Consider the following 24,340-nt stretch of genomic DNA (forward strand, 5'->3'; position numbering starts at 1 on the left):
TGGAAAAGATGTTCCACATCTTTTATGCACCTCATAACAGAAGGGTCAGATCTGAACCTTCACAGCCCTAATTTAGTGTTTTACAGGAAGAAAATGCTTCAGCTTTGTCAGCTGGTTTGTATCTGGAGGTTCTAATTGCAGCTCTATCACCATAATTACATCAATCCCACAAAGGGTGTCACTCCCACAGGATGCAGCAGAGCCCCTCAGCACACCAGGCCCTGCCTCATCTGGATGATCTGGAGCAGAGCAGCCTGGACATCTTCATCCATGTGACCCTACAGAAGGAAACATGGAGTCAAAACCAAGATTAACATCAACCATCCGTTATTAACATCAGGAGAGCCCTTCAAAACCACCCAAGAATCAACTCCTTGCTCTGTTTTCAACACACAGTGGGAAAAATCTGAAATACTTTAGGGATCCTGAGGTTTTCCTCATGGACATCTTTGACATAGCAGTTTCCTTTAGGAAAATATGATGAGGGGAAAATTGACTGTCCCAAAGCATTCCAGGATTGCCTGGGCTGAAGTAGAGTTAAGAGCATGCTCAGACCATTAAGACTCAGCAATGGTACAGTTGGTTTTGTGTTGGCTCAGACCATTCTAAATCAAAACTCTCCACATGAACACAGATACCTGATGCCAGTTTCAAGTTTATTTGAGGTCACAGAATCATGGAATATCCTAAGCTGGAAGGAACCCACAAGGATCATCAGTCCCAGCCCTGCACAGGACACCCCAACAACCCACCCTGTGCCTGAGTGTTGTCCCAACGCTCCTTGAGCTCTCTCAGCCTTGGGGCTGTGACCACTGCCCTGGGGAGATGTTCCAGTGCCCAACCACTCTTTGGGGGAAGAACATTGTCCTGATATCCCACCTATACCTCCCCTGACACAGCTCCAGCCATTCCCTGGGTCCTATTCCTGGTCCCAGAGAGCAGAGAGGGTGCTGCTCCTTCACAGCCCTTCATGAGGAAGCTGCAGACCCCAATGAGTCTTTCCTCAGTCTCTTCTTCTCCAGCTGAACACACCAAGTGTCCTCAACCAGGTAGGGAAGAACATTGTCCTGATATCCCACCTATACCTCCCCTGACACAGCTCCAGCCATTCCCTGGGTCCTATTCCTGGTCCCAGAGAGCAGAGAGGGTGCTGCTCCTTCACAGCCCTTCATGAGGAAGCTGCAGACCCCAATGAGTCTTTCCTCAGTCTCTTCTTCTCCAGCTGAACACACCAAGTGTCCTCAACCAGGTAACTGGTCTTTCAGCTGGAAACATGTCTCCAGAGTCTGTCACACTGAGCTGAGAGAGCAAAACCACCTGAATGTGGGACCCTCATACCTGCACAGCACTGAGCAGATGTGTGCGATAGACCGAAACCACCTCCTGGTGCTGCCTCTTGGCATCCTAGGAAAGAGGAGACAGGAAGAGGAGCTGAAGTCATCACACATTTAACATCTGCTCTTGCCCATTTCCCACTGTGTGCACTGGTTTTCTGCACTGACAGAGCAGCCAGAGCAGAATGTCAAAGTTAAATGTTGTATCTCCTCCATTAATCAAGAAATAATCTCTGCTTCAAGGTTTTGGTGTTACTTGCAGCAAAGCAATTCTGCTGCAAGGCTGTCAGAGACACCCCAGGGGCTGAGATCACAAACTCTCCTGAGCTGCAAGGGACCCACCCTGGCCCTGGTTTCATCCCCAACATCAACTTCTGGTTTAAAACCACCCAATTAAGAGCATTTCACCTCCTAAGGGTCAACCCTGCAAATACTATGCAAGATGTATCCTCCTCGTGTCCAGACTGACAAACTCTGCTCACACACAGAGCTTTAATCATGACTGAAGTCACAGCTCCCAGAAGAGTGTGCTCCCCCTCACTGCTAGGGATGATAAGCAACACACTTCAGTGTCTGCAGCCAAGGGAACAAGTCAAATCCCTTCACAAAGGACCATCTCACTCTTCCCAAGTGAGAAAAAATACATGGCTGTGTTTTGGCAAAGGAATATTAAAACTAAGCATTCAGGAATGGTCTTGGCATGGACTGTGGCAGATAATCTCCTAAGCACAAACTCTTTCTGAGCACAGATTCTCCCTGAATTGTTTGTGCTGCAATTCAAAGTGCAGAAGAAAGGAGAAAAATTTACAGAGAAGAAAGAACTCAGGAGAAGAAAACCCCCAAGTAACAAATACTGTACTCCTGAAACCTAAGCCTGCAGTTACCCTCATGTCCCAGCAGCCACATCCAGGTTTCCCTGCTTATCCCTTGGGTGAGTACTCACAGCCAGCTGCTGCTGTAGTGTTTTCACTTGGGTCTGGAGCATTTCAACCTGCTGGTTCTGCCTCTTGGAGGGGATGCCAGTGGTGTAGGTCAGCTGGGACAAGCCATTGAGAGCTTGTTTTAACCTCTCCACGTCGTTCAGCAGCTCTGTTATCTTTAATAAAAAGAACAGAAAAACCTCATTTAAGGATGTCTCACTAATGTTCTTTAACATTCTTTGAAGTCTGCTGAAGACCAGCAGGCACTGAAGGGTCTCTGTCCGAGCTGGCCAAGAGACTTCACAGATAGAGGACTTGATTTTCTGCCTCCTAGCACTGAGATCTCTCAGGTATGGACCCTGGAGGGCATCCAGCAATATAAGTGACTAAAAAAAGTGAGTATCTAAAGATATTTTAGGTCTAACTTGTAAAAAGGACAGTGAACCAGCAGAAGGCAAACCAGAGATGCCCAAACACAGTTCCAACGGAACAACAAGTTGATACCCCAAAATTCGGAGGCTTTCATAGAATTTAAACACTGCACATGATGTCCAAAACACAGGAGGGCTTAGAAAAAAACCTGTATAGTGCAAAGCCAGGAGTTATCTGAGCAGATGTGGGCCAGTTCTGGGTACCTAATGCTCAGTACAAAGTCATGCTGGAACACCTCAGTAGTTTCTAGCCCCTTTGCTGCTGAACTGAGGAGATAAGGAGCATTAACTGCCACAATCTCACCTTGTTATCCTTGGCTTCCACCTGCTTTGCAGACTCCTGGATCCTCTTCTGCAGGTCAATAATGGTTGTCAGGGACTTGTCACACCTTTCTTTCTGGTCCTTGATTTCCTGCTCGATGCTGCAGCTTCTCAGCTGGAGCAGCTCCTTCTCATCCTTGAGGGACAGCTCACTCCTCTTGGCCTGCAGAGCCTCCTCACAGGCTTCCTCATACTTCTTATTCATGTTGGCCAAATTCTCAGCTATGCTGTTGATCTGGGCCTCCAGGGAACTCTTCATGGAGTTGTATTGTGCCATGTCAATCACCTCCTTGCTCTCCAGCTCTGCCAGTGACTGCTGGGTGAGCTGTAGCTCAGACTGCAGCTGCAACAACTCCTCCTTCTTTACCTGGTTTTCTTCCTCCTTCTCTTTCAGGCTGGTTTTGACTGCTGTGATTTCCTGCTCCAGCATCTTCTTCATCTGTGTGTATTCTCCCAGAGGTACAGAGGACTCCTTCAGAGCTGACAGCTCCTGCTGCAGCTCTCCTGCTCTCAGTGTCTCTTTGTCATGACATTCCTTCTTTGTCCTGAGAGCTTCCTTCAGGTCTTCTACAGTGTGACCAAGAGCCTTCTTCAAGGCCTCCACCTGCTCTACTGAGAGGTGCTGAGCCTGCAGAGCCACAGGCTGCTTGGCACCCTCCTGCAGCTCACCTTCCTCCTCACCCGTGTATTTCCTCAGCAACTCTCTCAGCTGCTGGTTCAGCTCCTGCATTCTGCCTGCAAACATCTTCTCCATCTCATGGGACTTCTCAGCCAGGATGTAGTTCTGCTTCAAGTCATTCTGGATGGACAAAACACCATCCCTGAGCTTTTCATTCTCCTCTTTGTACCTCTTGGCTTCCTCCTCACTTTCTCTGCACTTCTGCTCCTGTTCCTCCAACTGTGCTCTTAACTCTCTCACCGTGGCCTCAAAGCTCTGTTCTCTGTCTGCAAAGGAGGCAACTGGGGCATATTTTGACTTTATGCACTCTTGAATGGTGTCCAGTTCCTTCTTCTGGGCCTCAATTTCTGAGTGCAGCTGTGAGATATCCTCTTGCCCCCTCTGACACTCAGCCCTGATGGCAGCATTGCTCTCCTGCAGCTCCTGTACACTTTGGTTTAGAGCAGTCACTGTACTTTCATGATCCTTTAAACTTATATACTCTGTTTTCAATTGATTCTGTAAAAGCTTCACCTTGTTTTTCAGAGCACCATTTTCTTCGTTTACCCTCAGGAATTCTTGCTTTATCTCTCCGATTTTCCCCTTCAGGTCTGACAGTTCCCCATTGGTCTTTTCCAGTGTGTTGTTGAGTTCTGTTTTGACCTCCTCGTGAGTGGTGGCCAGGACATACTGATCCCTCAGGCTCTCCCTCATGCCTGTGTTTTCAGACACTAGTTTGCACACTTTTGCTTGCTCATCATCATATTTCTTCTGCAGCTCAGCCAGTTGCTTTTCCAGCTCAATCCCACAGGATTTTAAAGCTTCCACTTCCTTTTTGTGCTGCTCTGGAGACAGGTACACAGCTTGGAAGTGGCCAATACTCTCACTTAAGTTTTTCTTCTCTGCCAGCAGCTTCTCAGCTTCTGCTTTGCTTTCATTGTACTTCTTTGTTATTTCAAACAGCTTTTTGGTCAGGTCACCCACAGCCAAATCATTTGTTTTCTTTAGTTCCTCATGAATTTTTAAAGGCACATTCTGGCTTTTCATTTCAGTCTTTAATATCTGGACTTGCTGCCTCAGCACCCTGTTGTCAGCCTGCAATCTTTCCAGTTCCTTCTGCAGAGCCTCATTCCTCTGTGACACCTCAGAAATTGCTTTCCCAAGTTGCTCATTCTTCTGCTCAAACCCACTCCTCATCTGCTCATGCTCCTCTGGCCTGACGTGCTGAGCCAGTTCTGCTTTCTGTCTCTCAGATTCCCTCTTTAAAAGCACAATCTCTGCCTGCAGCTTTTCATGCTCTCCTTCCAGCTCTGCTAACCTCCTGGCTTTGTCATTCACCTCGTTTGACAGCAAACTCTTCATGTTCTCAAACCTCTCAGCAGTGACAGCCTGGGCTAGCTTGGCTGCTGTCTCCCTGAGCTGCCCCTCCAGCTCCATCACGTTCCTTCCCCTTTTATCTCTCTCCATCTCCAACTTAACAAGCTCCTTCTGCAACCTTTTGTTTTCCTCCACTAGCCTTCCCTCATCCCTCTTGAACTCTGCCACCAACAATTCATTCTGCTTGATGTGGTTCCTCAGCTTTCCCACTTCAGCAGAGGCTCCTTCGTACTTGGTTTTCATCTCCTTCAGCTGCTCCTTCAGCTCCTCTGTGGCCTTAGTGCTCCCTGCAGCCACTTCATTCGTCAAGTGATCTTTCAGAGCAAGGAAGTGAGTCTGCATTTGCTTCACTTTGCCTTCAGAGTCAAACATCCTTTTCTGGACGTCTTTCAAAGCATCTTCCAGCTGTTTGATCTGTCCATCAGATTCTGCCTTGGTTCTCTCGCACTCTGACGCCAAAGCTTTGCATTCTGATGCCTTGAGAGAGAGTTCTCTCTGCAACTTGCTGATTTCTTCTTTGGCTGCACCAAAGCAGCTCCTCATGTTATCAAGTTCTTTCTTTAAAGCCTCCTTCTCTAAGCTGGGTGACTGGTTGGGCAGGGAGAGCTCCAGGGGCCTCAGCATAGACCTGGACTGAAGGGAATGGGCACAAAAATCACGTTTACAAGTTTGTCGAGTCAGATGTGTTAATTATTATCATCACATTTTAATATGTGAATTGTCACATACAGAACTGTCTTAAATGGGTCTGAGCATAACCTGTACAAGAGATTTCTTTTTCCCTTAAATCCACACTAAATTGGTTTTGCCCATAGTACAGAACATGTGAATTTCAGCTTTTAGCAGTAAAAAACTTGAATACAGCTCTGCATTACTGCGTCCCAGTCAAAACCATGAAATAGTTTGGGTTGGAAGGGACCTTAAAGCTTATCACATGGCCATGGGCAGGGACACCTTCTGCCAGCCCAAGTTGCTCCAAGCCCCATCCAGCCTGGCCTGGAACACTCCCAGGGATGGAGCAGCCACAGCTGCTCTGGGAAATCCATTCCAGTGCCTCAGCACCTCACAGGGAACAATTCCTTCCCAAAATTCCATCTAAACTTAAACCTAAACTCATTAGACCCTCCTGACATTAAAGTGCAGGTGTAGCATAGTCATTTCATTTCCCTTGTTATGCTAATTCATATTTAATCGTTCACCTGCTAGAACAAATTTCATTTAGTAAGAGATTTCCTCATCCCTGAAGCATCTGAAAACCATTTTATAAGGAATCAGAACAGAGTCTGTAATGGTTTCCTGCTGGAAAAGACTGAGGAATAGTCATTTGGAATTCTAGAAGGGTTTGGGCTGGAAGGGACCTTAAAGATCATCTTGTTCCACTCCCCAAGGGACTGATGGACCTTGTTCATATCTGAACTGTTGCTATAAAAGGTTAATAGCTATCAAACAGAGCTGTCAGGAAAATTAAGTTTTCTCAATTTTAGATTAATTTAAAGTAGAAAGAAATGATGGAGATGAAAACCCAGTTGCACTTTACCCTGAGCTGATCCAGGTTTAAGAAAGCTCATTCAAGGCTCTTTGGTTCCCTAAATGTAAAGGCCTGTCCCAGCTGTGGCTCTAGAGGGCACCAGCAGTTACGAATAACCATGGAAAAGCCAGGATTCCTCAGAATTTTGCATTCAGAAGCAAGGCTAAATAAACACACATCCAAAAGTATATTTAATGTCTCAGTGTAATTATCTCAGAACTCTCTCAGGTGGTGATTTACTTCTTACCTGTGATTCCACAGCAAATCCTTGGCCTTGTTTAAGTAATAAATCTTCTTTTCCTAGAATTTTCAAAGCAAACAGGATTTAGTCTCTGGTTAAAAACAGAAATACAATGAAAATCTGTGATTTTCCTTCCTAGCTTTAGTCTGTCCCATGAGATTGTGCTAGGCTGGAGATTGGTATTTAATACCAAGTACTTGGTATTAAAACAACTTCTACTTAATTCAGTCACAGAGGGAGTCTGGACAAAGTCCTCCTAAAGAAAAATAACCAAACTGTCATGCCAGGCTGGGTAAATTGCTCTGCACAGTGCTCTGGAAGCCTCCTTCCCCAGCTGTGAGTACAGCAGGGACAAGCATCCCCCTGCACCCCAAATAAATGATTCCACCTGACAGGCAGCCAAACAGCTCAAAAAATGCTACTTAATCTCTCATGAGCCATTCAGTTACACACAAGTGCAAGGAGGGTGTGTAACTAAGGTGGACACAACACTCCAGTTTGTGGAATTGGAATAATTTCTAATGGAAGTGTGAGCTGAGGTCTGGGGATCACAGTCCCTTCCAACCTGCTGCACTCCAGCTGTGACACTGATCACAGCTCTCTTGCCATAAGCCAGGCAGAAGCATTGTTTGAGGAATGAGGGAGGGCAAGGAAAGCTCCATGTGGAGCACAGACCTTGCCCAGCTTGTTTTTCATGTTGGCAGAAGTAGAGTGGCAATGCACATTCCCCAGGGCCAGCCTGAGACCAATCAGAGTGCCCTGGCACCCACCTACACACACTCGTGTCCAGCTCACTCTGCTCACAGCTTTGAGGTATACATATGATGCTTAGCTCTGTTTAACACCAACAACAGGGAGGGATGACAGAAAACCCTTTTGTGTGTGTGTTCCAGCCCTGCATCATGCATGGCAAGTGCCAGGAATTAACTGTACTTACTGTTAGCAAAGCTACTTGCAGAGCCCACGGAGTCACCCTGGAAGGAAACAGCAAGAAACACAGAAACAAAACTGAAAATTCATTTAAAACATTTGCTGTATGTAAAACTAGGGATTAAAGGGCAGAGAAAGCTCTTACAATGAGATAAACATTTAGGACTTTCAATTTTAGTATTTACTGCTGTAAATATCAATTACTCTATCACATTTAAGATTCCTTCACATACTTCATAATACTTGAGTTTAGCTTTGAGAGCCTCAATAGTCCTTAAGTTTTCCTCCTGCTGCTTGTCCTTGGTACCCAGGATTTTCCTCAACTCATCCTTCTGCAAGAGAAAGAGGGACAAATAGCCAAAGCCACAGCAAGGGACACATCTATCAGATCTCAAGCCACTTTTTAGAGAGTTTAGGGAGAACTTCAACCAAGATCAGCACTGAAGTAGTCCCTAAATTAGTGATTTTGAAGTTCTCACAGGAGAGGAGTCAAGGGAATATGCACCAACATAATCTGCTATTGTTGAATCGATTCATATTTATGAGTCTTGTGCTACTCAGAGTCACTAAAGAGACACTTAATATGATAAGTACATTTAATATTTTAAGTGTGCTTTAAGGGTTCCATGGGAACCACACACATTACCTGCAGTAACAGCAATGCTGTGCTGGTACTACAAGCTGATCACAGACCAGTAGATATTTCATTTAGCATTTTTAGGCAGCTTTTATTTCCTCTACAGGGTTTAAATACATTACTTAAAGGAGAGAGTTGCTTCCCCTATCTCCCAGCTGTGTTACACTTGCAGGTGACACATCGTACCTCATTCTCAAGGTCATCTGCAAACATTTGCTCCTGCAAAAATAACAAAGAAAATCCCCCCAAATAATTTTTTAATGATGTTTAAGGGGTTTGCACACAGTTCATTAGCTGACAAGTCTACCCCAGTATTTATGCTCCCCTTCCATTTACCATCCAGATTTCCTGCTCTTGGCAGAGGTTAAACAGGAGCTAAGGATGTCTGACAAATGTCTCTAGGAATATCTCCTCGATTATCAGACACTACTGAGGCAGGAGAGCAGAGCTTGTCAGAAGTTTGCTGACTGTGCAAAGTGAGCATTAAGAAATTTGTTTTGTGAGTGCAGTGCTTAAGAGAAGTTCAGCCAAGCCAGAGATTCCAAGAAGAAATATTCTTTCTATCCATGTGCTACATCTAGGCAAAGCTGCATAAAATGTACCTCTACAAAAAGACAGCAAAGAAACAACTTTGAGCCTCCAAAAAAAGCAACAACTCCTCACACCAAAAAATCCTGTTGTATCATATTTAGACCTCTAAGAAGAGGGAAATTTTGTTAAAAATAAGGTGAGAAATTTGGGTGAGAAATTCCTATTGAAAACCTTTGGGGCTTTTTGCCAATTGAAGATTTTTTTTCCCTGTGTTTCCACTGGCAGTAACAGCTGGAAATTCACCTGATAAAGCACTGCCACACATCTACACTCAACTGGGCACATGAAGTTCAGCCTCCAAATTCCAACACACCAGAACACCTCATGGTTCATGTCGCACGGTGAGGCAGAGCCATAAATGCTGTTGCTCACATCTCTGGCTGTCAGTGAGTGACACTGCAACAGGTCTCCTCACAGTCTGGATATTACAAGACCAAGGGCTTTTTGAAGCAGAAGAAAATGAGTGACACAGAGCAATAATTCCCAGGAAAGCAGTGAGACCTCATCCTAACTCCATGTGCTTTCCTTTCTACTTCTGCTGTCAGCACCAGGTGGTTATTCCAGCTTTCAAGGCAGATTATTCCTTGGCTCACCTCATTGAGCTGTAGCTGCAGCTCACTGATCCTGTCCAGCAGCATCCTTTGCTCCTCCTGCATGCCCCTCACTCTGTCTTTCAAGTCTTGATTTTCGAACTCCACGTCCTACAAGTAAAACATAACATTCAAATAATAATAATTAAAGTCCATCACACTACACACACATTGTGAAAGGCAAAGAGTCTGAACCAACAGCTTTAACAGCACTAAAGACACCTAGCCATGCACAAAGAGTGATTTTGTGCCCTTCCTCCAGGACTGGATTGTTCTCAGGGTTTCCATAAGCACAAGCTCCTGAAACTTCAGGCTCTTCAGCTCTACACAGCTCATTCTCATGTGAGTGCACATCCAGGCTGTGGAAGTATGAGCAGAGTAAGATCACATCCAGTGCTCCTTATCTGCTGTCTGTTAACATGTAAAATACCTCAGGCTGACACAGCTCGGCCCACTGCAGCCAGAGGGGCAATGGCAAAGCCTGACCAGCAGAGCAGCCTTTGAGGGTGAAACTGCTCCAGCAGCCACAAGAGCCACCCCAGTGACACAAAAAATCCAACACACGTGTGATAGGTCTGTGTGCCTCAGACCAGTGCTCACATGCAAACCACAAGGCATGTTCAACTCTTGCCTGCTAATCACCACCTCAACTGTGGCACTACTTTAACTGCAGCTTCTCTGGTTTGAGCTAGAGATCTTTATCCTTTCATTACACAGCAGCTCAGAATGCAGCAGGCCTCAGTGCCCCAGGGCTTTGTTCCCCACAGCTCACAACGTCCTTGTTTACCTTCCTGACAACTGCAATGACATAGCAATGAGATGGGGAAATTAATGCTGCTTAGTAGAGTTATGACACTGATGATTTTTAGTGAGACAAACATACATCTCTTGAGAATGTTAAAACATACATCTTCCTGGTCTGAGACTGATTTTACTGGGGAGACAGAAGGGTAAGGGGTTGGAAAGGTTAAGATATTGAAACTTGCAACTATTCATTATACAAATAAGTTGGTTTTCCCCCTGAAAAGCTTATAGCTAATCTGCCTAACTGCCACATTCCACAGTCATGCAATTAAGCTTTAAGTAAACAGCAATACATGACCTTTCTTAATGGCATCACTAATGCTTCCTTTAAAAGCTCATCTTGTCTTTAGCACATCTGGTTCACTATCCATGTGGGAATATACAGGAGTCCTCCTCACTTACCTGAGCATTATGTTCCTTCTGATACAGCTTGACATTCACCTCCTCCTGCACATACCCATGGCTCCACTTCTGGGACATATTGCTGAGCTGTTAATACAACAGGCAAGTGTTGATTTATCCTCCTGCTGTGTCCTGCACACATCCATTTCTGCTTTCAGCCTCCCTCTCAGCTTCCATGGGGAGCAATCCCTAGCAGCATTCCCGTGTGGACAGATTGGCTCACAGTGAGAGGTCACCCATGATCTCATCCCAACACAAACGGGAAGCCTGTCAAAGCTCTAATCCTGAATATACACATGGTGGAATATTTTTCAGACAGAACCAGCCACACCATGTGATCACAGAGGGAAACATATCAGCTGGAGTTCAAAACTAAAAACTACTGAGTCAGTTTTGTGTCACAGCACAATCCTCATCCCCTTCTCAACACCACATTGCCTTGGGAGATGCCCAGCATGAGCAGCCTTACCTTTTGCTCTGCCTGCCCTCTCTTCATGCTGTCTCTTCCTAAGAAAGCACCATAAAAGGAACTTAAGAACTGCTTTTCATTCCCATTCATGCCACACATTCAGCAAATTCAACCCACTTCCCAACCTGGGAGGACATTTCAAAAACCAACTTACCACCCTCATAACTAATCAAACATAGAAGCATTCACAAGTGCAAAGTTTCTATAAACAAGGCTGAAAACTGCCAGATCAATACTGCAGTGAAAGGCTCAGCTGTGTCACCCCCTCGAGGCATCAGAACATGCTTTTATCTTCAAAGCTTTACTAAAAGGAAATGCAACCCCAAAAAGCTTTCCTTCCCCTCCAAAATCCCCTTTTTCTTCTAAGGACTAGAGCTGCCAGCATTCACAAGTGCAAAGTTTCTATAAACAAGGCTGAAAACTGCCAGATCAATACTGCAGTGAAAGGCTCAGCTGTGTCACCCCCTCGAGGCATCAGAACATGCTTTTATCTTCAAAGCTTTACTAAAAGGAAATGCAACCCCAAAAAGCTTTCCTTCCCCTCCAAAATCCCCTTTTTCTTCTAAGGACTAGAGCTGCCCTGCCGACACAGCAGTGAGGAGATAACAGTTCACCCATCGAGCAGAGCTGTAGGCAGGTCCCTCCTACCTTTGCTGGAGTCCTCAACGGCAGCTTTTATTAAAGCCAAAATGTCAATATTGTCCCCAATTCTGGCATAGTAAGCACAGTCATGCCCAAGGCCATCAGTCAAACTAACATCTGCACCATTCCTGAGCAACACTTCCACGGCATCCTTGCAGCCATATTCACAGCCTAACATTAGGGCAGTCCTGGGGATGGGGAGAGAGAGGGAGGTGAGAGAGCTGGGCACCCCACAGGGCAGCACTCACAGTGATAAACCCTCAGACCTTTCACTCAAGGCACCTTTCCTCCATCCAGAGAGGAAACAGCTTGGAAAAGTCATTTAGTCAGTGTTTAGATATCTGCTAAAAAGCAAGCCAAGCCAGCCTAACAGCAGGATTGTCATCAAACCAGCACAAATGTGCTGCCCTGAGACTCACTCACTGCTTTGAGAACTCCTTTGACTTCCCCTGTGTTAGACACAAATCTCAAAAGGCACAACAAACACAGCACAGGGAATTTGGCAGTTTGGAGAGGTGAGTGCCTGGGATGCTTCACCTGGCACTGCTTCCCAAACACTTCCCAACCACACAACATGCCACGGGAGCTTGCAGGCTTTGTCCCACAGCAGCTCCATGCCCCTTGGCCCCCTCCAAGAAATGACTGGCCAAAGTATCAGCTACAAATAGAAACTCCTTCCCCTGACCCCCAAAGGAAACACCCCAAAGCCTTTAAGGTCCCTTTAAGGTCCAATGGCCTCAGGACTTATGACACAGTAGCACTTTCATCATGCCCCATTCTGCATTGATCCCAAAGGGTGCAAGATACAGCTCTGGACAGCCAAACCCTTAAACCAAGTGCAGGTTCTCTGCTGGCACTACCAAGCCTGAATGTACTTTGGATACAACTAGAAGCAATACAACAAGGGCAGACAGACCTGCATTGTTGAACATCTACCTCTGAACTAAATCTCAGGTTCTCTCCCATCAAATTTAGCACATTTATTCTGTAAGCCTGAGAACTAAGGAGCATTCTCTACCCTTGCAATGCTAGCAGGCATTCTGAGAGCTCCCTGCATATGTTACCTGTTCTGCTTGTCCCTGGCATTAAGGTCTGCTCCTCTGTCTATGAGCAGCTGACAGACCGTGGGACGACACATCTGAGTGGCCAGCACCAGTGGTGTCCTCCCGTCCTGAAGGGAGAAGGAGAAAAGTCATAAGAAAACTGAGAGGAAGCAGCAGAACTCCATCAGGGTTTGTGCAGGAGAAGGGTACAAGCAGGAACTTACTCCATCCTTGGAATTGACGGAGGCCCCATGGTCACAGAGCAGCTGAATGCTGGAGGAGCAGTCTGACATGGCTGTCAAGGGGAGAGAGAGCAAGTTACACTGCTGAGACCAGCCCTGGGGAACCCCAGACACCTCCTTGGGTGTATCTGGGTCACAAACACTCAGGCAACTAAGTTAAAGCATGACAAGGCTCTATGACTTAGGTCTCACAGCACCAAAGGCACCTGGGAGGAATCACACACTCCTGCTCAAGACTGGGTAGCATAAAATGCATGAAGACAATCCAGAGTAAAGGGATCTACTAACAGCACTGCTCTAAAACTTTGCTCATGGGACTTGCTGAAGGTTTTACTAGAAAAGTCAAAGGCATCAGAAGAGACTTTCAGACCTACAACCTCTGCTAAGACTATGTTCATTACTGAGTACAAACACGACAATATAAAACTCTCTCCTACTACAGTCACCAAAATAAAAAGAGAAGGATTTGGCCCATCTGGAAGTTCATCCATTAATTAAACTCCAATTCCACATTGCAGTTAGCAGCAAAGCCTTTTACCTGCATCATGAAGAGCAGTTCTGCCCTGAAGATCCACATTCTCCGTTGGACAATTGTACTGGCAAAATAAGGAATTAGAATTCAGGTTGCACTTACAGAACATTAAATGCTTTGAGGTTTGAATTAAAGCAATAAAATTACTTAATAAACAGATGTAAGCTTGCGGTTTATAAATATAGTGACACACATGAAGGAAAGAGCTCTGGGTTTGTCCACTTTAGGGCTCTAAACACACTGAGCAACAGTTGTAGGAGAAAGTTAAGACTGTGCAAAGAAATTGCACAATTAATTAACTTTTCAATGTGTCATTTATACCTGTACCAAATAAACACGAGTTTAAAAGAACCCATTAAATATTACAACAACAGAAAACCAAACCAGATCACACGAGCATGAACTGACCAGGAATAAATGAATTAAAAATAAACATCCCACAACCCTAAGACAAGCCCCAAATTGTCTCATTAATGACATTATGGCTACAAATGTCCATTTTCGAAGAAAACTACTCTAGAGCAGATCTTTACTGCTCCTAAATGAAATGCATTCAGGTAGGGAACACTAGTCTCTAAAAGACACTCAGCTCCATTTGCTTCAAGAGGTAGAAACAACTTAATTTGATTTACTATGTGAAGAGATAAAGTCTTCATTTCCTTTGTGTTAGCACTTTCAGCCACAATCTGTTAATTAATATGAAAAGGTCTTTCCCCCATTACTCTTATTAATTTTTAAATCATCTAATTGATTAAAAAGCAACCACAGAAGAAAGGTATCTCCTAATTTTTAATCAGTATATTTCAAACCACCTGTTCCCTCTCAAGAGCAACAACAGTAAGAGACAAGGTATATTCACCAGTACCTGCAAGAGCTTCTGCAAACACAAAGCATGTCCGTACTTTGCAGCTAGGTGCAAAGCATTTCGACCTGAAAACAGACCAACATCAACTCAGGATTTATTCCCAGTGAGTTTTTGATGAGTATTCACATCATTTCAGGTACAGCAGCCCCTGTGTGCCAGTGCCCCCAGCCCCACCAGTGATGCAAGTGAGTCACCTCTCTGACAGACACCTCATCGTTTCTTAGTCTTTTCTTATTTCAATGCAACTGCACCCAAGGATTCACCTTCATTAGTGAAATTCACCTCAAAATACTGCAAATTAGCACTTAAAACAAACTGCCACATGAAAGGAGGAGGCTAAGCAATTTCTCTAATTCTCTTGTTTTCAACCTCACATTCATTAGCATTGTAAATTCTGAGGTAAATCTGAGGCCAAATCAGCACCTGTTTTGAACTACCTCTTCCCTCAGACCTTCCCACAAACTCTGGCATCACACAGGCAGCACAGGTGCACTCAGTGTCTGAGGGCTCAGCTGGGCACACAAACACCATCTAACCTGAATCCTCACTGTGTGCAGCACTTTACAAACCCCAGTGAGAAACACTTGGTATTGAAATGAACACAGATTCATTTCAAAAAACTGTTGTGATACAGAAATGCTGATCCCACCAGCAAGTCTGGAACAGACTATATATTCAATTACAGCAGCACAAAACCAAAGTTCTGCTGCGTTCATGAACTTAGAGAACGCGACCAGTTTCCTTAAGTCTAGCCACAAGTCACACAGATAATCAACCTTTTTGCCAGCTACAGAAAGGAGAAAGACCTATCCTATGGTTCAGCTAATTCTATTCCAAAATAAAACCCAGCTGGGCACATTTAAGTTGCCCTTGGAGCTCTGAGGAAGCCAAACCTGCAGCATCAGTGGCTGTGATATCAACCCCATGAACCAGGATGGTGTTCAGGCAGTCCAGGTTTCCTTTTGATGCTACAACATGGAATCTAAAAAAAAAGAGGAAATATTTTACTTAAACCCAAGTGTTTTGTACATCAAAATGGTAATATTAGGCAGGAAAGCCAAAGCAAACAGCTGTACACCGAGAGCATCACACAGCACAAAGCCAGCTGGGGACAGCAGCCAAAGGCAGGAGAGTTTGGCAGATATTACCTTCGGGACCAAGCCAACTTTCTTGAGAAATCATCATTATTTACCTTGAACCAGTGAGTCAGGTGAAAAAACAGTATGTTTCCATTTATCTTTAATACTCAAATCTGGCAAGAGCAAGTGTTTAAATACCGATCTTCACTTGGAAGTGAAGACTGTTTGAGAGTCTCACATTCTAGCCAGTTAGTATTCCAGTTTCGATGAGACCAGAATTGAACATTATGTGTTACACAGATTTATATATCGAAACAAGTTTTCAGAGCAGCAGAAGACTTAGGCATTGAGTCCTTTTCAGTAGCTTCCCAAGCGGAGCCCTGAAGTCACTTACGCAGATCTCCCTTCCACATCCAGTTTCGTGGGACTGACTCCTTTTTTGGCCAGGATGGACGAAACCTTCTCCACATCTCCCCTTTCAGCTGCTTTCATTAACCTGTCATCATACTTGTTCCAGTCCGGGTTCAGCTGTGGAGAGAGGATTGGAAAAGCAGGTGAGCTGCTGCTGCACCACTGATACCCTAAGGGAGCCTCAGTGAAAGGCTCAGTCACACACAGAATATATCCTGGTTCATAGTGTTGGACATTTAAGATGTCTCTTTAGGTACAACATGACTGTAGCCTTTCCATCAGGCTGTTAGCAGTGAATGGACAGTGCTCTGAGAGCCTGGTTAAGCCACTTGGGTCCTAAAAGAGACCTTTAGGGTCAAATCTCTTTAGTTTTCCTCATTCTGCTTTGTTCTGGTTTTGGATTTTAACACCAAACGGATGCGCTAAAAATAAGCGCCAGGACATGGATTTTCCAGGCTGTGTCAGACTGCTCAGTAGGTCAAGAACTAGTTAAGTGTGACAGAGGAACATCTATTGATCTTTAGAAGAAAGAAATCCAAAGTTCAAAGCTGTAAATTGCCTGCAATCCCCAAAGCAATGAGGAGGGCAGGGAAAGCACAACTCAGTTATAAATAGACCCTCACACACTCAGTCCCAGACAGTCCTCACCCCCCACTCTCCTCTTGTTTACTTCAAGTTTAGAATTCGAGGCCACAAGCCAAGCTCCCACCCCAAAATGTGGAGCCTGTTCCCTTTCCAGACAAACTATCCCTTCTGAATGGCTTTAGGCTCTCCAGGAAACTCCGCGACAGGAACCTCATGGCCAAGCTGGACGCTGATGAGTTGATATTCAAGAAGCTTTTCAGAGCAGAACAAGGCTTAGAAAGGAGTGTGATGTTCAAATTTAACTCCACACAGCAAAACAATTCACTGGCAGTGGTGAGGCACAAGCAGTTTGTAGGTACATGAAGTTAACACCACGGATCAGAAGTTCCACAGCTTACTGAAGTAAGAGCATTCAAACTGGTAACCCCAGAGCCGCAGCAACGTCTTACCTTGCACCAGAGTCAGAGGTTGGAGGTTTCTGAGCGAAAGAGGGTACATGTAAACAGAACAGAATCAAAAATCCACTAGCACCACCTGCATCTGTAGTGATTTGTAAAGTGGAGTTGGAACCATGATCAGAGAAGCCTGAGAGGGTTCACATCAATGCACATAAATATCTCTAACGGATGTCAGGATGGTGCCAGACTCTGGTCAGTGGTGCCCAGAGACACGACAAGGACAAGAGCCATAAACTAAATCACAAGTACCACCAATCAAAAATCCACTAGCACCACCTGCATCTGTAGTGATTTGTAAAGTGGAGTTGGAACCATGATCAGAGAAGCCTGAGAGGGTTCACATCAATGCACATAAATATCTCTAACGGATGTCAGGATGGTGCCAGACTCTGGTCAGTGGTGCCCAGAGACACGACAAGGACAAGAGCCATAAACTAAATCACAAGTACCACCTCACCATGAGGAAGAACTTCCCTCCATGGAGGTGGCAGAGCACTGAGACAGGTGCCCAGGGAGGGCATGGAATCCCCATCTCTGGAGACATCCAGACCCATGTGGACATGTTCCTGTGTCACTGCTGCAAGTGACCCTCCCTGGGCAGGGGGTTGGACTGGATGATCTCCCTTCCAGCCCTACCAACTCTGTGTGATGATCTTTATTCCCCACTCTCACAAGGAAAAAGATTACAGCAATCACGAAGGCTTAACAACAGCTTACTCAGTTCAACACTGGCTAAAAGTGACACGAAGGAATAAAAATAGAGCACTAATGAAATAAGCACCAGTGCTGCCCAGCCTAAGTGCAGTGCTGGTTTGTCAATCAATTAAAGCATCCATTAGCCTAAAAGCCAAGCCAGTCTGACATAACAGAGTCACTGTGGTGGTGACATCACCAGGCCGAGCAAACAGAGCTTGGACACTGTTTTGCTCAGTCACCTCATCGTGCAAGGGTTAGGCTTCATTTGCTAATACCTTAGAGTCTGGAAATGCACAGCACCAAGCCCTGCTCAGAGTTGTTTTGCATGTGGCACATCTCCATCCTTACAGGAAAGCAATCACACCTTGTGTGTTTCCCCCTGGGTTCGGATTGCTGAGCTGCATCTTTGCAGCTTGCACAAACTCACCCAGAGCTCTGCAAAACCATCAACAGCCACTCCTTGCTGCTTTTTCATAGAGATCTTCTGACTAACAAAAGCATTATTAAAACAAAACAAAATACACATCACCTTTGTTTTTACTCCTTTGGTTACAATTCTTCAGTAAACTGTATCTATGGCCTATGACGCCCTCAATTTATCAGGGCCTGGAGGGACAGGACACAGGGAATGGCTTCCCACTGCCACAGGGCAGGGACAGATGGGATATTGGGAAGGAATTGTTCCCTGTGAGGTGCTGAGGGGCTGGAATGGATTTCCCAGAGCAGCTGTGACTGCTCCATCCCTGGGAGTGTTCAAGGCCAGGCTGGATGGGGCTTTGAGCAACCTGGGCTGGTAGAAGGTGTCCCTTCCAACCCAACCCATTCCAGGATTCAATGATCAAATAATTTCACATTTACCAAATGCATTTCACATTCGAGGAGAAACCCTCACAGAAGAGCTGCTAAAAAGCTACAACACATGAATTAAACAGTAACTAGTCAGAACATTTACACAACTCAAGCTTTCACACTCCTGCAGTCACACACTGCTGCCAGCACTATAAACTCTCAGAGATACCTACTGTGTCTTTAGCTGCACAAGAGAACCAACAAATCATGCTGAACTCTCGGCCTGGAGCTGCCAGGAGCTATCAGTTCATGTCACATCCAGCCACAGCCGTGCTGAGCTCACACAAGCTGCCCCGAGAAACCTGTGCTCTGCACCGCCCTGGGCTCATCCTGCTCCATCCTTCACTTAGCTTGGCTCCCCAAGGATATCTTCCCCATCTTCAGGATCATCCTCACACTTCATACCGCGTGCAGAACTCCCGGGGCGCAGGGCAGTGAGTGTGTGCAGCCAAGCCCTGCCCGAGCCGCGGGCTGTGCCGGGACACACTGCCTGGGACTCAGATAATATTGCCCAGACCTGCAAGAGCTTGTAAACAATACGTAGCCAGTGCCACCAGTCCTGATCTATTTTCTGATAGCTCAGGACCTGCTGGCCAGGCCATAGCAATGGCTCTGAATACATTCCCTGCATGCCCCTGCCCTGAGTAATGCCTTGGAGGGTTAATGTTAACCGAGGAGACAAACACGCATGGAACTGCTCCAGTGTTGTTGTGCTCTGCAGACAGGCAAACACTCACTTGGAAATAAACACTTCCATTAAATTAACTGTGCACTGACACGAGGGAAGGTCACACTTATCACCACTAATACCACAGGAGGACTGAAATACTCCCAGGAGTCATTTTTTCCCCCCATTCCACTGAGCTGAAACCAGACTCAGACTTCAGACAGTTACAACTGTGGAGCAGATGGAATGCATGAGCCTATTTTGACAGAAATGTAACCCATTTTAAATTAGCAAACACACATGCCTCTGCCTTCAAAAAAATGCTCCTTTTACAGCACTGAAACCCTTTCTGAATAGGACCTGGTTTCAGCTTACTGCTGCTGCCAGTCTGTCTCCCAACGTGTGAAACGAGAGGAGTCACAGAGGCTGTGCAAACATTCAATAGACAACGTAATGATTAGCAGCAGGGGAGAGGGAGAGTCTTCTTTCACAAGTTTTAAATTTAAATGGAGATCTCCCCAGTGCCATATTTAGAGGAGTAGGTCAACAAGACAAGCAATGCACTGTTTTGTCTGCAGAGGAGAAACCTGGTACAGGGCCAGGAAAGCCTCTTACACACACCCTGGAGGACACATAGGAGAGAATGCAAATAACCTAATAAATGGATCTTCTCAGCAAAGAGGTTTTAAAATCACTCATTCATATTTGGCCAAATTCACTCAGTACCTTTTGGAGTCTCTCACATCCCTTGCTGAGAGCATCAGCCTTTTACCTTGGAATGTTCCAAGACCTCTCTGCAATTAGAATCCATGTGACAAAGCCACTCCAAAAAGTAGAGACACTGTTGTCTTCTGACCAGAACCGAGCCTGTCTGCTCAGGCTAAAAAGGGGGGTTTGGGGGAAAATATAAATACACTTCACAAGTGACATCAACAGAACAAAAGGCTTACTTAGCTGAGATCAGTTTGGTGAGAAATGCACCTTCCAGGTGTAGAGCTTTCTCCAAAGGATTTATCCCAAAGGTCTGACTTGTCTCCTTACATGCCTGCAGACATCCCTCGTGACTGGTGAGCCGCACTCATCCTGCAGCCCCTTCACGCTGAAGATCCTCCTGAGACAGTCCTGACCACAAGATTTAGCACTGCCAAACCACATTCCCAGCTCTGCCCAGCTCAGAGCAGGCACAGAGCAGCTCTGGGAAACAGCTCAGCTACAGACTCACACTGCCTAAATTGTTCTCCAAAGTAGCTGAACCCAGGGAGCTCCAGGGGTAGAAATTGATAAAACAAGCTCCTGTTACATTCCTTCAGTGGAATCAAAGTTTGGAGCCTAATTTGGTTTGGTTTTCCAGAACAAAGTCCCGAAACATCACCAGAGATACCTCTGGAGGTGCTACACTGCCCAACACACAACAGATGCCAGGCCAAGGCTGATATCACCCATGTTTTGTTAACACAGAGCACCTGATTTCCTAAGCTCAGCCTGCCAGGAATTCTTCCCAGCTTCAAAGATAAGGAGTATCCTATCTCCACCATCTGGCGAGGGTCAGAAGCAGCCTTACTGCTATCAGGCTGTATGTGGTGCTATCAGTTTGAAGGCTCTGTAGGCAGCAGACACACTGGGTGTCTGCAGGCCCTGCACATCCATCTGGGGCCTGACGCCTTTGGAGGGATGCACAGACACACGTTCACACCAGCCTGCTCAGGGCGAGCACATAAACCCAACAGGCACTGTGCCAAGTGCCCTCCTAGCTCCCAAGGGATGACTTAACTTCCAGGGCTAGAGGGATTCTACCTATGTGCTAATAATCCTGAATTAATTGCTCTATTAACTTCTCCAGTTTCTCCTGAAATCCAGGTGAGCTTTGAGCATCCTCAACACACTTGGGTAAGGAATTGGACAATTTAACTATATAAGACAGTGCCAGGATAAGAGGGAGTGTCTTCCCACTGCCAGAGGCCAGGGACAGGTGGGATATTGGGAAGAAATACCTCCCTGTGAGGGTGCTGAGGCACTGGAATGGATTTCCCAGAGCAGCTGTGGCTGCTCCATCCCTGGGAGTGTTCCAGGCCAGGCTGGATGGGGCTTGGAGCAACCTGGGCTGGTGGGAGGTGTCCCTGCTCATGGCAGGGAGTGGGACTGGATGGGCTTTAAGGTCACCTAACCCACTTCAGAAATACCAGCTGTAATTCCTAAGCCTTTCAGCCCAAATCTGGCATAAAGCTGTGAAAGTGAGCAGAGCTTCAGGCGCCTGGGCCAGGCTGCTGATCCCATTAGCAGCCAAACCCAAACGGGGCACAGCCCTCTAATGCCATTAGCAAGTGACATAAGCACACAACAGAGCACAGAGCTCAGGTGACACACTGCCAGCACCACACACAGCAAAGCTCACAAACCTGTCAATGGTCCCTCATGGAAAGCACTGGGTTGGAACAGACATGGAGGTTCACCTCATCCCACCCCCTGCCATGGGCAGAGACACCTCCCACCAGCCCAGGCTGCTCCAAGCCCCATCCAACCTGGCCTGGAACACTCCCAGGGATGGAGCAGCCACAGCTGCTCTGGGCAACCTGGGCCAGAGCCTCAGCACCTCACAGGGAAGCATTTTACCCCCAGTGTCTAATCTGACCCTGCTCTCCTTCAGAAGCCAAGGACAGGCTCTCACATCTATGAGCCACACATAGGGATTTCCTGCTCTTTCCCCAGGGGTCAGAGTACAGTTGTGATCAGAAATAAGGCTTGGGCAGACACACCTTGATATTTCATATGGCACTGAGTGACAATTGCTTTTGAAGCAGCTTATTTGAAAGCTGCACAGACTGAAAGGAGAATTTAGACTAGTAAAACTGTATTTTTAAGATACTCAGCAGGTGCCGCTTCATCTGCAGTGCAGAGGCACATCACTGTCACCCATTACCCTGCAGATTTTGGCTTACCTCCAGTTCCCCAGAGAAACACTGCACACACCAGGTTAAGCTAAATTCAGGGGAGTGAAAATGGCATTTTCTAGTTTATAAGCATAACTTAGCAGGATATGTCTGTGTTCACATCTTAACGTGTTGGAGTGTCAGACTGCAGGAGTGACATGTGAGGAAAAGGAAGGGAAAAGCAGCCACAGCTGGAACACACACTCAGCACTTTGTGCTACCACCTCATTTACTGAAAATCCACAACAGAGTTGTGTTGCTGCATGTCTAAATGCAATTGCATCCTGTCATTAATGCAGGTAACAGCATCCTACAGGCTAAAGCAAAGCAAACAGGAACCACCTAAGTCTCATAAACATTCCTGATTTCACCCCACTCTCAAAGCATTTTCCTTCCAAGTTGGGATATCCCATCAAAATCCAATTATTAAGCAACAAGTAACTATTCAAACCTACTTCTAGCTCTGTGGCATGTGAAACAATCCTCTCAAAACTATCCCAAGGGCTCTAAATCCACGTCAAATAGTACATTTCCACCTACAAGGAGCAACAGGTCCCTCCCAGCATCAGTTGATCCTTCCCACACAGTTGGGCCAGGGGAAAACCCACCAGCCCCAGCCACTGCAGCACACAAGCTGCAGTGAAGAGTCCAAGAACTCTGCCTCCAAGCCCTGAAGGAGGCAAAGCCTGTGAAAAGGATTAAAAACAGTCTCAATTTCATTCCAAAACAACTTTCTCATGTCTCATACAGGCCAACAAATGCCTCCAGAGCACTTCATTGACCAAACAGCCTCAAATTCTCAGCCTTGAGATACAGATGGACTTGGACACTAATAAAAGTGACTGGAGCTGCTCAGCAACTCTGGAAACAAACCAGTTGCTTTGTAGCTGCTTTTTAAAACTCTATTAAGCACATTTTATGGTAACCAGGGCCAGATTTACACACATTAAAGAACAGTACGCCCTTGTGCAGCAACGAGAGCATCCCAGCTCTCACCTCACAGGTAAAGGTGAGCCCTAGAAGCTCAGCTGCTGCTGCAGCCAACTTTATCCCAGGGGAAAATATTTCCCCTCTAAACAGGGAGGAAGCAGGACCCAGGTCAGAGTCCAGCTGCTGAGCAAGAGCCTTTCCTGGGCTCCAGACACAGCACTGGGTTCAATTTCTGAGCTCTCAGGCAAGGCCCCATTGATTTCTTACTTCCACTTATTAACAACAAAGCAGCAGGGAATACCAGGGGTGATGAAACATGACATGACTATAACATTCATCCCACGGGGAAGCCACTCCACGCACACGTACACAGGGCAGGGAACACCACGCTGCAGTCTCAGGCCTGTTGGGTGTCTCCATCCAGTGATGGAGACATGGAGACAGGATCACTCTCAGATATTTAAGCATTTGCTTGCTAATATTATTATTTATATATTGACAAAGCACTCCATAAGTTGCTGCTACACAAAAGTCGGGTGAACTCAAAGCAAGATAACCACAGAGCTTATCTGTGTAGTTATGTCTGCAAATCAGCTCAGCAGATTGAACTCACAGGCACTCACTGAACCCACAGTCCTCTAAACATTCTTGATTGCTACATTCCAAAGTGATAAAGCATTAAAACTCCTTTCTAAGGAGTCTGAAAATTAGAACACACCTGTACACAGGCTGTACCACAAAACTTCTGCTGAGCCACAAAGTACCTGTTGTGATTCTTCAGCTCCAACCTCAAACATCACACAAACAAGCACCTCATTCCACCTAGCCAAGTGCAAATGAATCACAAAGGGATTTTTCCAAGGAACACACACATTAGCACAACCCTTAAAGCTTCCTAAACACACTCTCTAGAAGGACCGCAGCGAGGCCAGGAATGACATCTGAATATTACAGTGCTGTGGGTTTTGGTGTGGTGCCTGAAGATGCCATCAGTCACCTCGGGCTGCAGGAGGAGACAGGGACAGCGATGGGAACTGCTCTGGCCAACAGCAGCAGGAAAAATTCTGCTGATGGGTCACAGCATTGTAATCAGTGTGGCTGACAAAACCTGTTTTGTCTTTGCACAGGGCAGAGTTGTGACAAAACCCCACAAAAATCTTGTTCACTTACAGGCTGACCTC

The 24,340-nt window shown here is 45.9% G+C and overlaps 1 protein-coding gene across 1 annotated transcript; it reads right to left on the minus strand.

The window, feature by feature from the left end:
- Positions 1 to 206: 206 nt before the first annotated feature.
- Positions 207 to 18,844, minus strand: UACA (uveal autoantigen with coiled-coil domains and ankyrin repeats). Its single transcript, XM_009072978.1, has 19 exons — positions 18,809 to 18,844; positions 16,031 to 16,164; positions 15,451 to 15,539; positions 14,558 to 14,622; positions 13,699 to 13,756; positions 13,143 to 13,213; positions 12,940 to 13,046; positions 11,882 to 12,063; positions 11,234 to 11,271; positions 10,765 to 10,851; positions 9,562 to 9,669; positions 8,564 to 8,596; positions 7,974 to 8,072; positions 7,748 to 7,784; positions 6,817 to 6,869; positions 2,990 to 5,674; positions 2,278 to 2,430; positions 1,339 to 1,404; positions 207 to 278 (listed from the first exon to the last, which is right to left on the minus strand). Exons 1-19 carry the CDS (start codon positions 18,842 to 18,844, stop codon positions 207 to 209), a joined length of 4,173 nt encoding a protein of 1,390 aa, XP_009071226.1.
- Between the last annotated feature and the right edge of the window lie 5,496 nt (positions 18,845 to 24,340).

This window comes from Acanthisitta chloris, unplaced genomic scaffold (assembly GCF_000695815.1).
Source record: "Acanthisitta chloris isolate BGI_N310 unplaced genomic scaffold, ASM69581v1 scaffold5754, whole genome shotgun sequence".
Classification (NCBI taxonomy): domain Eukaryota; kingdom Metazoa; phylum Chordata; class Aves; order Passeriformes; family Acanthisittidae; genus Acanthisitta; species Acanthisitta chloris.

Excerpts from the sequence above, each read along its gene's own strand:
- UACA (XM_009072978.1), bottom strand. The coding sequence starts at position 18,844 with ATGATTTGTTGGTTCTCTTGTGCAGCTAAAGACACA. Across the intron at positions 12,064-12,939 it reads GCCAGGGACAAGCAGAACAG|GACTGCCCTAATGTTAGGCT; the intron begins GTAACATATGCA and ends CCCCATCCCCAG. Across the intron at positions 9,670-10,764 it reads AGAAGGAACATAATGCTCAG|GACGTGGAGTTCGAAAATCA; the intron begins GTAAGTGAGGAG and ends TTTTACTTGTAG.